We start from the raw sequence: 15,295 nt of genomic DNA on the forward strand, positions 1-15,295 counted from the left end.
TGTTTGGCGTAATGTTTGACGGAAAGAGCGTCATACTGCACGGTGGGATACTTGCATTTGGATCTTGAATATGGCATTACCTAGTTCAACCTGAGACTATTAGTCGGCAGTTTGGACTGCACTTTCCTATTCTGAAAAATGAGAGAATGGGAATGGGGAGTTAAATCAGAGAGATCAACTGGCTCTGTGTGTGTTGGTAAGACATGAGAATAAAATTACACTTTCCTGTTTGAAAAATGGAATTTTAATGTGTAATTTTTCCCTGCTTACAAATCGGGTTCCTTGCTTAATGATAGGGCTTTCATCTTGTTCATTTATTTTCCAATGATTACTAAAATTTTACTTTAAAAACTAAATACATTATTAATCCTGCATGAATTATTTTATTCTAATTGCTCTACCCAAACGCATTATTGGTTTTGAAATTGTATTTTTTTTTCTAATTGAGTATATTACCTACTATAATGACAATTTTTAGTTCTTCTAGCATAAGGTTTTACTTTGGGCAAATGTAATTATGTTTCCTGTGAAGCTATCACTCATAATTTTGTTATTTCTATTAAAGTATATGGAGAAAAACTGTATGTCCCTAAAGAATATTTGAAATACTAACGTGAGGGTCTAGGAATAAGGTTTACTTCATGAAGATAGAAAAAGGTGAAAAAACTTTTGACACAAAATTATAAATGAGGAACATACCTGAAAGAAATTTACATGTGAAAAGAAAACTCCCTACATAATTCTATATTTGACATATATTACATATTTTTAAATGTGTCAATTTTAGAAGTTTTCATAAATTTAGGAGTATTCTTTCAGCATGTTCAAAATATTTTATGTTTATATTTTTAGTTTAAAAGGATAAGGTCTTTAATATATAAGTGGATTTAGTCTTTAGTGATTCTGTTTGAAAGTAGTTTCCTCCTGTCGTTTAAAATGAACAGCCTTGCACCTTAGTTTTAAATACGCAATCTTTCTAATGTAGGACTGGGCTGTTCTTTTTTTCCCCACTTGTCCTTGACTCATATTTTCATCTACCAAATTCTGAAAGCTCTGTAATTTGTACTGTGACTCAAGTAGCTATCTTTCTCCTAAAGATTTAGAAACCGAACAATAAGAATTTTAACTTAGAAACCAAGCAATAAGAATTTATGGCAAAAAAAAAAAAAAAAAAAAGTGTAGTTTATAGCATCACAGGGAGTAGAATTTTAGCTGTTTGCTTGTTGGAAATTTATGAAAAAAAAAAAAAAAAAAAAAAAAAAAGTGTAGTTTATAGCATCACAGGGAGTAGAATTTTAGCTGTTTGCTTGTTGGAACTCATAGCTACTCACCCTGCTTTGGGTTACTTAGTCAGCAGTTTTATTTCTCTTCACAAGGCTTCATTGTAGCCATTAAGCATCATTTTCTTCTGAAACCATTTCAATCTTTAGCTTCCCCTGGCATATTCATAAGTCACTACTTAAGTAGGCCTGCTACTATTTTCTCTACTGAACCTCTTGAAACCATTCATTGGAAGTGAAATTTTAGCACAAGCTATAATTTTTGCATATAAAGCCATTAGTATATTATAAATGCAAAAGCACTACTTTAGCATGGAAACAGTCTGTTTTCCAATGATTCAATCAGAACTGTGAAAGATGGGCCATGCATCACATTATTGAAAGGATTTTAATTTAATGGAGCGAAAATCTGCTCCATGGTATGTGTCATCATTCTTAGGCCTGAAAGATTACTTGCATTTAGGGTGATAATATCTCCTATAACAGCTGAGAGTGGGAAGAGGCAATTCATTATGACATTTTCTTTCATTCCCTTAAAATTTGCTTTGAGCGCTTTATCCATTTTGAAGTGGGTGTTAGGTAACATAACCAAGTCAAAATGTGGCTCTGGACTGCTCGAAAAGATGACATCATTGCTCTAGGTTCCACTTACTACTAGCATGAACATTAGAAAGTTAGGAATGAATTAAAGGGACTTTTTAGAAAATCTGTTTTGTGTTGACAGAATTGAGTTTGCATGGAATCCGGATATCTAAACATAAATTTGTATGCTAGTTATGAAGGAAGGAAGCAGTAATTAGGCATCTTAGGAATAGTAATAAGAGAATTAGTAACAAGTAGTAGTTAGTTACTTGTGCCCTGTCCTAAGTGCTTTAGATATATTCTCATGTGCTAAAAATTAACTTCTGAGATAAGTGAGCTAGTCTCATTTTACAGATGATAAATAAAACTAAGGCTTAGAAGGGTCAAGTAATTTTCCCAAGGCCCCCACAGCTTATAAGTAGTAGCTCTGGGACTTTTGCCACAGTCTTTGTTACTCTACAGACTTTGTTGTATTCATTAACTATTCTATTCATTTGTGTTCCTGCCAATCTCAAACCATTGGGTATTCTTTTACAACAGGGTGACTCTGAAGCAATGAATTAAAAGGTGGAGGGTGATAACAGGAGTGGAGTATTTTGAAGGACTGACAAATAATGGAAATTGTTTGTGTTTCCAGAGCAAAGTCATTGGTCTCAAATTTAGGAATAAAAAAGTGAAGTGGTTAATAGTTTCTAGTTTAGGCCCCCAAATTAGTATTACCTTTCTCTCAATGTTCATTACATAGATATATAGTTACTAGTACCAGAATCCATTTTTAAGTAGCTGTGGCCCTTTAAGAGTCTAAGGCATTGTCAGAGACTGGTCTGGCTCATAAGCTTTATGAAATTTTACTAATGTCAGAAATGTTATCATGAGGGCAGGGACTAAAAGCATCTGGTACTTAATTCTAAAGTGGACTTCATGAACTAAATCTTATTTACAGAGGAGGAAAACTGATCCTCTTCCTCTATAAACCCTTCCTCCTTCCGCTTTCAGTTGTTCCTGTCATCATCACAACCGGGTTAATTATAAAAAAGGAGCCAGCTTATTACTACAGAACCTTTGCCTATAATTTGGAGATGTCCGCCTGGGACGTTTCTGTTCTTAATCTCATGAGTTTATAGCATCTTGCGATACTCAGTTCATTTTAGTACTTGAGCCCTCCTTCATATCCAGTTTCTAAAATGAGACATACTCAAAATTGCATAGATCTTATCAGTGTGTGGCAAGTCTTTGAGCTGTTTATTATCTATATTAAGTTTTTTGTTTTGTGGGATTTTCTTTTAACTCCATATGGTGTTTTGAGAGGTGTGGTGGTTGTTAGATTGGCGGTTAATAGCCGGAGACTGGGGTTAAGGAGTAGCAGTGGAGTTTGGTACTAAAGGAATTAAAGGGTTCTGAAAGATTAGGTCACAGACTACAAAGACCTGTTCCTATATACCCAGAGCCTGCCATGGGGCCTGGTGCCTAGTAGCTCAGCAGATACTTGAAGGAATTGGTTAGTCAGTCAGTGTTTTTAAGTAAAATTTTCTCCTTGTCTTCATATCCTTGTTTGTACTTAACAGATTTGTATATTGAAGACCAATGTTTATGTTGTTCAAATGACACTCTATAACAGATCAGATAACCTTGTTGTGTTCTAAATTCCTGGGAGGGATTTAGGATGATGAGGGTTTTGTTCTTGGAAGGCAAAGGGTATCTTCAGGGCCAAAAATCTTGTAATCCTTCTTGTACTCACTTCTGTTGAGCCAGGTTTCTTCCCTGAAAAAGAGATTCCTGTAATACAGAAATAAGGAGAGATGTTTCCTCTTTCTCTTTGTGACAGCTGGGAACTCAGTTCCTTACCAGGCTGACGCAGTTGCCTGAGACTCATTCAATGCTTCTTCTACCTCCCGAAATATGAATTGTATTTTCACTTCTACAAATTTGCAAGATCACCATAGAATGAAAATGGCTTAAATACATAGTCCTGACTGCTGATGAAATTTGTATTTCATGGCACTTTCTTTTCTGGAAGCTAAGGACCTGTATGTAGTATGTGAAAAACCAAAGGAAGTATAACAGTAGCTATAAAGGGAGTTTTTTTGTACCTTGAAATGGGATTTTTCTGTTCTCCTGTCCAGGTGAATTTGATTTTTATTATTGAATTTCATGCCGTTCTTATACTTAATCTTTGTAGCATGGCAGAACTAAAGGTAAAATGTTGCCTTCATTTTGTGTGGCAAAAAATATCTTTTGGTACTAATCTATCCTCAAAAACGAAATTATAAAATAAAGGATTTAAACCATTTGAACCACATAAAATTAAGGTAAGTATGGGGGAAACCTCACTTACTGAATCTAATAAAATTCAATTATATTTTCCCCCTCAAGTCATTGTACTCCAACCTTTTATTTTTATGTCTTGTCATTTATAACATCTATATTTTTTGACAAAGAATTCTTTCCTGCCTTAAAAAAATTGTACTTTCTTCCTTATATCCATTTCCAAAATTTTGGATTACTATAATTCTGTTTCCTGTTCTTTTCCTCTGTTTAAAGACCAGTGTTTACTCTTGCCTCTTTTCAGATAGTGTTAACATAAGTTTTTAAGATAAGAATGAAAAGTTTTCTAGTTTTCCTTTTGTTTCACCCAGTATTAAAAGTATGTATTTTTTATTGCTCTTCAGTTTCATGTCGTAGTCATTTTCATTTCATATTTTCAAGGTTTTGGATATCTTTTATCTATCTGAAACTTGTGGAAGAAATCTTAAAAGGAAAGAATTATCCCATTTGCATGCACATTTGAATTCTGATAGCTAGTTGGAATCTGAAATTTAAAATGCCCTTCATTGACTATAATGAATTAATACTGGAGTTCAGTAGTAGTGGAAAATTGTCAATATATTTTTTTTCTGCAGTGATTAAATTGGCTAGATGAAAAGCCCGAAAATAAAGATTATGTTTACATGTATAGAAGTGGTTTTTCTGATGTGAACATACCGAGGTTATTTTTGTAACTTTAAAGTACCATTTTCAGATTCTCTAATGTGTTGGGAGAAGGCCAGCTACTGAATAATTACAACAAAAATTTGTGTGACTGTTAAACATAGTTAATTATCTGGTAAGACTGGCAAAAAATAATTAATGTCCACAAATGCTATCAGGAAAAATATGCTATCAGGATGAAAAGACCAATTAGTAGCAGAACATTGTTTCTAATAAAAAAACACAACATTTATCTAAAACACATCGATAACAATAAAACACTATGTATGCATCTACAAAGGTAAATAAACTTTCTAATGGTGGAGAGAGGGGTGTGGAAGCATCCTAGAGATGAGGGAGTGAGGACTTTGGCTCCTTTGACCCAGTTTTAGTCTTAGGTCCATAATTTACTGGCTGTATGACATCAGGCACGTTATTTAATCACTTCGATCTTCAATTTTTTTCATCTGTAAAATGAGAATAATACCTCAAAAGTTTTGTTACACAGATTTAAAAATATATGTAAAATGCTTAGCACACTGCTGATACTTAATAATTTAGAGGTATTACTGTTAGTAAGAAAATAGTAATAATGAGACAAAGGAAGATACATTTTTATAAAAGTACAATTTTATTACTTTCTAGTTATTTGATGTTTTGTATAGCTTTAGTTTTAAAATTAGTTTAAGCTGCACAACACTTGAAAGTCACTGTGATCTTTGTAGAATAACATAAAATATTGCTCTGTTTAATTTTACCTTCTAAATCATGAAAACTTTTTGTAGGAGATAGAACTAAGTTGTGTGTGTATTAGAGAGAAGAGAGATAAAATTACAAACACTTAATCCATAAACTAAAGCCAGTTCTTAAGCAGCATAATAATGATCATTTGTTTTAAATTCTTTTCTTTAATATTATTTTGCTACTTTATTTAGTAGTCTGCTTGTAGAAAATTAGTAATTGGTACCAACTTTTATGAAAAATTTGGGTGCAAATCTTTCGATAAACTGCCATCCATTAACGTTATTCTCCTCCCACAAATTGAGGAAAACATTGAGATTATTTTACTTTCGTGGCAGAACAACTCTCAAATTCTTTAGAGAACCAATTCGGGGATAGATAGTGATAATAACTATTGCATTAATTGGTTACTTGTTAAAATAATACTAGATCTTATTTTCTTCTGCTATTTAAGTGACATCTGTTAAAGTCTCCAAACCTTACATTTTAGTTTTTATTAGAATGTATTGGAACAAAGCATTAGACTTAGCATTAGACCAATTTGAGATTGGTCTCTGTCACTTACGAAGCTCTTTGACATGAACAAGTCAAGTTCTGAGTTTTCGTTTCTTCATCTTTCCTTTTCCTTTGACCTTGGTCTTGGAACTTCTGAATAATCTTTAGAATATTTCTCTGTATAATTGCACATTATTTAAGTTTTATCTGCATTTTTAGTTGTATGTTTTATTTGGAAGTTGAAATAATACTCGTTTTCTCCAAAACTGGGCTAGAGAAAGAATAATAGTCACAGAAAAGAATAATTTTAATGTTATGCATTATTTATGGGTGTGACATGTTCACAGTTGCCATTCGAATTTGAATTTTTCTTAGTTTCATTTGGAATTTAGCTTTCCTGCTATGCAGTCTGAAGCTATAGAAAGTGAATCTCTAAACTCTGTGGATTCTCTTCCTCTTTGCATTAATTAATATTTAACCTTCTTTGAGACTTTCAACATTTATGTTATAAAGGAGTCTATAAACAGATAAGATAGATAGTAGTAATCACCTGTCCTGAAAGCTGTAAACAACAGAGCAACCTCAGGTCTCTCTTCAGAGTATGTATTAGAATTGATTTTTGAATCCGGGAAAAGCCATGTATGTATAAAGCATAATGGTAATGATAGGCCAGTACCCAGATTTATAAAGCTTGTTAATTCTCATGTTACTTGATATTTAATGTAATAGTGAATCATGGATGCAGTTTCATAAAAAGAAAATTATTTGCTGTTTATTCACTTTTTACATTGACCTAATAGTTTATTAAAATTTAAAAATATATATAAATTGTTAGCTATGAACTTTGGATTGAGAATAGCTTTTTAATTATGTAACACTATTTTTTAAGAGGAAAGGAAGTTTTTATTTAAAACAATTATTTTCAACTTTAGCTGGATCATTTTGTTGTTTTGAATTTTAATATCAAACACATGTATTTTTTTCTTATTTAAAAAAATTTTAGTGCTGCATTTCCTGCCTATTTCATGATGATTGGCAAACTGATGGGGGAAATTACAAAGCAATTTAATAAAATAACGTGCTTTATAAGAGTGATCATCCATTATTTTTTATTTCAGAAAATATTGTCATTTTTCCCAAGGATGGGGATTTATATCCTTGTAAATTCTGCTTTTAGACAAAGAAAAAGGGAAATAGTCAAAATTGCATTTGTTTCCTTCTTTTATTCTAATAGCCAGTGATTGTGTCTTAGTCATATGTCTGATATTATGCTAAATACTTATGTATGTTATTTTATATAGTTCTTTTACCAATTTTATGAAATATGTGCTCCTGTTATCTCCATTTTTAGATGAGAAAGTGAAAGAGAACATACATAAGTTGCCCCAAATTGCATAGCTAGTAAGTGGTAGAAGTGGGATTTGATTCCAGATCTGTTTGACACATACTTAATGATTATGCATATGTATGCCAACCTCATAAATATTTACTCAGTTATGAATGGAAAATGAATGTCACATATTAGTTGGCTTAAAAAAATTGTTATGATTGTGTAGTCTGATTTACACCTAATAGACAGAAGTTTGTATGTTGCTAATTTTCCCCCTTTTCTTGCAGGAGAAAAGACTGAAAGAGAGGGAAGCCAGAAGAGAAGCCAGTAAGAGACAAGCAAAGGTAAGGGTTTATATTTTAATGAGAAAATGTTTGTAACAGTGATTGGAATTTAAATACCCCTCTTTTCCATCTGCCTTTTATATTTATTTATACATCATGACATTCGAAGTGGACTTAAGTCCATGTGTGCCTGTTATTTACTTTCTTATATTTATTTGTTTCCTCTGTGACACAGGATGAAAAATGCTTAAGATAATTTGTTTATTGGACTTTGCCCTACTCCTCCACAACCTTTTGTCATTATATTTTATTAAATATAGGAGATGGTTGACTCTGTGGGTCAGGACCGATAGGCTTTTGAACTATATCATCTTTATACTTGGTAGACAACCTATGTGATTCCAACTTTATAATAGATAACTGAAAGCATTGCTTGCTTCAGTTCAACTCCTAGAATCTAGGGGAAAGCTCTTTGTAGCTCCCACCTTCATTATATATTTTGTAGAAAAAAATTTTCAGCAGGCATATATGTACAGTTTCCCTCAAGTATATATGTACAATAATAGTAAACACCATCCATGTGTAGCAATAATTTTTATTTGGAATGTTCAACACTTAGAAATGTTCAGCTTCTGCATTCTGAGGACATTTAGTAGAAGTGATTTCCTAGAACCAAAGGGCAGTAACGTATGTCATTTCTCATGCTGTATCTCGTCGTGCTGTGCCACACTAGCCATGATTTCTTCTTGGCAGTTAGCAAAGATCTGACTCCCTTGAGTAAACCCATGTTCTCTGTCATTTTTTTCCATGCTGGCCATAGCACTTAAGAGAGCAAGTCAGAGATGATAACTCATGTTATAGTTCTGAAGTGGGAAACAATTACTCCACAGCATAAGATGAAAAGACTTCTTAAATTCAGTATTAAATATCACTCTGTCTTCAAAGGTGCCCCAAAACGAGAACTACAGTGTGTGTAGCCTGACTGCTAAATTGGGTGGTAGAATTTCCATATGGTTTTAAAATCCTGACGTGAACTGTCATGGCATGGAAATTAGAACTTAGGGGCTGTAGTGGTAAAAATTTTAATTTAAAAAGAAAATCTTAAATCTAGTGAAAGCATTTGATATTTATGAATGAATATTGCATATTCCTATAAAAATAAACCTTCTTCAATAAGAAGCTCTTATTTCTGCATATAAAATTATAAAATGAAACCTATAATCTGGAGCCAAAAGAAAGCCCTGATACTGTATTTTCTTTGTGTGCATTCATGCATATTTGTATATTGCTAAATGTGGTTAATTTTTTTATACTTGTGGGTACCGTATGCTTTATCTTTCATAGCGGTTTAAGCTGTAAGAAATTGCTCTTACCCTTCTTGTGCCCCTTCTTTTATCTCCCTATGAATTGGTGTATGTATTTGGTTTTGATACTGTGCCAGCTGGGAAATAAACAACCACAAAGCTGTGAAGGTCGGCAGAGTTAGGTTTTTCAATTGGGGCAGATCTCTAGAGTGAACTCCTCCAGCCAAGCCAATTCTTTTACTCCTCACCCTCTCTCATGTTTGTCATGTATGTTTGTTTCTTGACATCTAAGAAGGGAAGAGGAATTCATTGTCAAGAGGACATCTCATTTCTGAATAACCACCAAGGATTGTTCTGGGAATAAATAGAAGAGGCTCTGCAACTGGCATGGCTTTGCTGCTCAGCCAGGAGCTTTCAATATATAGTCTGTGTATCACTCTGAATAGTTGAGCTGCCTTCATTTCACTCTTTTAAGAGTGATATTAGCAGAGGCATGAGTGAATAGGTTGTAGCCAGGACTCAGATATTCCTCAAGGCCCTAAGGACTGGCAGCTCTGACAGATTCAGGCAGACCGAAGGAGCCCAAGGAGTTAGCTTGAATTAACCTTTTTATACCCAGCTTCTTTTCAAATGAAAGTGACAGGATGAAGACCTTTATGGTTTTTCAGGTGCCCCTTTGGAAACAGACTCAGAAAATATTATATGTAGGAACTCTAAAATGGTGATGGACCGAAGTTTTGTGATGTCTAAGAGAGATATGACGTGAATGATCAGGTTCCCTCTTGTATATGTGCATGCGCGCGTGCTTGTGCACTCTAAATAATGGATAGGATAATTTTAGAATAAGCTTTGTCCTCTCCTTAATATATTTAAACATAATCATTGTGTGACTTGAGACTGTGCCTTTAGAGGCCCTTTGGTCAGCTTCAGTCTAGAGTGTCCTTCAATCTCTGAACCTGTAGGATTTCCAAATGATGCCTTTGTGGTGAAAGAAAATGATATTTGCAGATTTTCTATACTGGGAAATATAGTCTTACCCCTTTATATCTATTTTAAGAAATCAGTGCATAGAAAAAAAGTGTGAGAAAGGGACTCATAGCTGTCTTTCTCCCTTGTTTGTGCTTCCTTCAGCAAATGTGCTTTACTATGAGGAACATAGAGGATATAGAATATTTTTTTTTAATTGGAAAAAAAGTGCTTGAATAAAAGTTAATGGAATTATCTTTATTTCGAAGAAAAGAGAAGACAATGATAATAAGAGTTTTCAAATGATGGTTGATGGTTATCTCTTCCCTGACATAGAAAGTATTCCTAAGAAAATTGCTTTAAAGTTTGAGTACAGTAAAATAAAGTTGGAATGAACTTCTCAGGAATCTGATACAACTTTTTGTTAAAAGACGGATCTAAGATCTGAGTAGAATATGTTATATGCAGTTTCAGGAGTAGGAGAGCAGCATGAAGTTGAAACTTTTAAGGTTTTCTGGGTACCTAATATTTAGTGATTTGAGAGATAAAGGTCTTTTGGGTATCAAAACTAGCAGAGAAGTATTTGAATTGCACAATGAACTTTTACTTTAGCTAACAGGATGTTGTATGTTCTTATAACTTAGAAATTTTAAACAGATATAAAGAAAATAGTTTGTAGCAGTGATCAATAGACCACATTGCTTTTTGGGTTCAGGGAGATTATGTAGCTTCACCTCATTGTCCAGCCCTCATGTTTCTTTGATGATCACAAGTACTTGTACATGCCTCTGGTGGCCAGAAGGATTTTCCAGTAAAGAAAGAAACAACAGGTTGAAACATGAGGAAAGAGATCCCTAGAAATATCTCAGTGCTATGCTGCCTTTGAGAAGAAAGTAGAACTTATTAAACAAAAGTATGAAGTTGATAAAACTGAACACTGAGTATGAAGGAACAAAGAGTAACACTTAAACACTAGGAAGTTAAGTGTTGCTTATGATTCTTATTTTTTAGGTGTGGAGAGAATTAAAATAACTAAGACGATGTCATACATTTTGAGATTGAAGTTTTATAGTCATAAATTTTAACTTGATTTTCTCTGGTCTTTGTTGCTTTTTTATTTCAGTCACTCTGGGGCACTTTATTTACTAACAAATAGTAGTCTTAGAAAATAGTTTTTTTGGATACCTACGGTGTTCCTGGTTAGTTCTTTCAGAATAGGAGAGCCAAAGAAGTAGAAGTTGTATAATTTTAGAACATGAATAGGCCTGAGGGAGATGGTCTGGAGTGGCTTCCTAATGTACTGGTCTGTAATGTGTTTTTCTCTGGCCACTGATAGTTTCATGAAGCGAAGCTAAATTTATTCATTTTAATAGAACGTTCTTTTTATTTATTTTTTGGCTCTCGTTGTCCTTTCATTTATGAAATAATAGTGATTTTAAAAATCATCATTTCTTGACAAAGTAAAACCTCTATGTCAATCTTTCCAAATCTTTTTTGAATTTTTCCTAGTCCATGAAATTTAAGAGTGTAACCTCCACTGATCTGCTTCATTAGTTTCAAATGGTACATTGAGTGAACTGGGGCTTCTGAGGATGCACCTCCCTGCACCCCCAATCCTGCCTCCAGGAGATGAGAGGGTTATTTGGACAGGACTCTCAGCTCTCATTTTTGTCATGAGTCAGAGCAGCTTTACTTTTTTTTTTCCTAAGTATACTGAGCTTCCAAGGGAAGCTTTTATTTGAAATAAATATTATACTTAAATACATACGTAATATTTTAAAAGTACCCAAATAAATTAAGAATAAGAGCAAGTAAATGACTTACCCTTCATCACTGGCTGCTTTGGTGGCAGAATTCGCTGAGTTCAAGCCAGGTGTGTGTGTGTTCAAGTTAGGTGTGTGTGTTCAAGCCAGGTGGGTGGTGTGGTGTGTGTGTGTGTGTGTTAAAGCCCCCTGAATCTCACTTCCTGTTATTGTTATTGCCCCATGTTGTTTCTGTAACTTTTTACCTCTTTTCTTCTTCCCCCCTTAAAAACAAAAAACAAAAAACCTGATCTAGGGTACATAGGCTAACAGTTATTCATAGAAAATTACTAGTAGCAAATACCTGATGAAGGAGAGAACTGAGACTAGAAAGCAGGCTGGGTCTGCATTGCTGGATGACCCCAGACATATGGTTTCCTTTTCCAAGTTTCAAAGGGTGTGTATGGCATAGTTCTTTAAAATTATGTTTATATTGTTGTAGTCCAATGTAACATTGATCTGAACCGAGATATGTAACAAAAAGTATGAACTGTAGTCAATACAATTCCCAGCACAGGTTCTTAGCCTTTCTCAACATTGTGGACAACTACTATTTTTTCCTTATATCTTACTGTAGGCTTATCTGCTAAAGAATCTTCTCTCCTTATAGAGCTACAAATAGACACTGATAAATGTTGGTCATGGTCATTTCTATTTTTTCTAGATCTTAAGCCTTTGCATTTATTCGTTTTTGGCAGTGCTTTATTGGCTAACACCAAATTAATGTTTTTCATTTGGGGGGAAATTTCTCGTACCATGTGTTTCATATAACCCTTCCAACCCCCCCAGCCCTTCTTTTCTTTTTTAGCATTTCATAATACTGAAATGTTACTGATCACTTTCTTTGTTCTTAATATGGTTAGGATTCCAAAGGCTCTAGAGGAATAGTTTATTTTAAACCAAACAGCTTTCAATAAAATTAAAAACAAGATAATAGAAATATGTTTGCTTGTAGTCCTAATTCCCAGGAAAGCAGAGGTGCTCCCTGAAAGTAAATTATTCTTCCACGTGAAACGACCAAACTCTTCCAGGACACCATTTGCTGCCCTGATATAATCACTTATTTAATGGTGAACTAAATGAGTTATTTGGTTTCTCTAAGCAAACTGCTCAAATAATATCTTGTTTTAGTGCTAAAATAAGACCCGTTATGCTGTGCTTGTATTTTTAAAATAAACAGCGCTGAGTCTTTTAGGTGATGCACTTTTTTCCCTTTAATATCTGCCTAAGTTAGCAATGAAAACCCAAGTAGATTTAGCCTTTATTGTGATCCTACTGTCCGTTGAGTTTGCTTGAAGATTAATGTAGTGGTTTCTTTCTTTCTTTCTTTCCTCTCTTCTCCCCCCTGTAATGAAGAAGGAGATTACTGAATTTGAACTTTTATCATCTCAGATTATTTAAGAAGTGCTTTCAGTGTTGTGTTGTTAGAGAATTGTCGTTCTCTAGTCATGAAGATTTTAAGTTACCTATGGGAGAAGAAATAGTGCTAGTCATGGTATCATCTGCAGGGGAATACATGCTGTTCTTTTAAGACTTAGCTTATGAGTTCTCCCTTTTATGAAGATTTTTCTGACCCTCTCAGACATAATGGACTCTTGCCTTTATAGCTCCTCCTCCAGCCTCCTGAAATTTTATAGCACTTGCTTGAATAGTGTCTGTCTTTTCTGCTCAGCTCCGTGCATTGTTCTTTGTATCCCTGTCACAGTGCTTGCTTCATCATAAGCGCTTAATAAATATTTGAATGAATCACTGAGCGGGTGAATTTGTGGCTTAAAGGGATATAGAACACAGACTTAAAAATTTTTAAATATTTTTTACTGGGTAAACTAGAGCATAAAGTTTACTATTTTAACCATCTTTAATTGTACCATTTGGTATTAGTTATATTTACATTGTTGTATAACCACCGGAACTACCCATTTCGAAAACCTTCTCATCATCCTGCACTGAAACTCTGCGCTCATTAATCAGTAACTCTCCATTCTTACTTCACCCCAGAGTACAAACTTTTAAAGAGAACACACTTTATATTCCAAATCATTATTTAGCATATGAGGAAGTAAAGACCCATCATGAATAGATGATTCTTCCGAGGTCTTACTGTTAAATAAGAGCAAAACTCAGCTAGAGCCCAGGTCTCTGGGTGCTTATGTGTGTGCTTTTCATTCTACTTTAAACTCCCATATAACAATATAAGAAATGTCAAAGAGCACTGAATGTAGTTAAAAGTTTTATTAGATTTATTTAAGGTGCCACATATAAAAATGTAAATAACAGAAATTAATACTATTCTCAGTCACATTCTCAGCACTTACTAAAAAATGTAACCCAAGTAATATTTGAAGTTTCAATAGAATGTGTTACATTTATCAAAAGATTTTATAAAGAGTATCATTTTTTCCCCTCTAGAATAATTCAGAATTGTAATAGCAACGTTAGTTTGGGGTATGATTTTCATGGCTAATGTAAAGCATGATAGTAATTAGTAGCTGCTATCATTCATTGACTGCCTACTGTGTTACAAGTAGTGTGATTAAAGGCTTTACCGGCATTATTGCTTTAATCCTCACAAACAGCACTGTGAGGTAACGGTATTATCATTTCTTATTTTGTAGATGAGGAAATCGAGGCTTAGAAAGTTTATGCAACTTTTTCAAGATCACATAGCTAGGATATGGCAGAGACTAGACTTGAATCTACTTTACAGGACTCTCCACACTTAAGCGTTAGTCTATACTGTCACCTCATTTCCAAGGCAGTCAAGAATATTCACATTTGAGAATTTAAAAGTCTGAAACATAAATTGTAAGTAAACACTTTTTTCTCCTGAAATTGTTCTCCTTTTCTACACTTAATTAATTCCATGTACATTAAGAAATAGAAAATAGTTGCATAACCATTAGTTGATACAGAGTATCGTTAATTTTTGGTTTCTATGAAACCTCATCATAATCTCAGTAATCAAGTTTTCATTCTTTGAATGAAATATTATGAAACAATTTATTTCCAGCCCGTGCAGATCAGTTAAACATATCATATTCTCCTATATTTCTTTACTTTTACATGAGCTTTTCCTCTTCTAGAATGTTCTCGCTTTCATTGCTTCTTACTCCTAGCACTGTTTCTTTTCGAAGCCTTTCCTGCCTTCCTAAGGAAGATTTGGACCTTTCTTCCTTTCTGTTCCACTGTAGTTTATATGCATTATTTTACCATTGATACTTAGTGATTGTCTCTCCAGTTGCTACCCTGTAAATTCCTTGAGAGCAGCAAACAGAGATTTTTCACAGTCGGCACATATTTATTGAATTAATCAATGGAATGCAGGTATACTTATTCTTAAAATTAATATTTACATGTCAGTGCTATGTCAGTTACAGGCTCCTTGAAACCCAGAAGTTGTGCCCATAGAATACAGTGGAGTTGCATTTAAATTTCTGCCAAATTGCGGGTGTACCATTAAACCCAGTGCTCTCTGAGTTTGGTGCTCCTTTCCAACGCTGTCTTTTTATTCATCTCAATTTCAGACAAATCCATTAACATATTA

At 33.9% G+C, this 15,295-nt stretch overlaps 1 protein-coding gene across 1 annotated transcript in view; it reads left to right on the forward strand.

Annotated features, from left to right (window-relative positions):
* Positions 1-15,295, forward strand: part of DDX10 (DEAD-box helicase 10) — a 230,211-nt gene that overhangs the window by 143,748 nt on the left and 71,168 nt on the right. The window contains exon 16 of the mRNA XM_006913434.3: positions 7,683-7,739. Within this exon, the coding sequence (XP_006913496.1) occupies positions 7,683-7,739 (57 nt within the window). The remainder of the gene's footprint in view (positions 1-7,682; positions 7,740-15,295) is intronic.

This window comes from Pteropus alecto, unplaced genomic scaffold, assembly GCF_000325575.1.
Source record: "Pteropus alecto unplaced genomic scaffold, ASM32557v1 scaffold385, whole genome shotgun sequence".
Classification (NCBI taxonomy): Eukaryota; Metazoa; Chordata; class Mammalia; order Chiroptera; family Pteropodidae; genus Pteropus; species Pteropus alecto.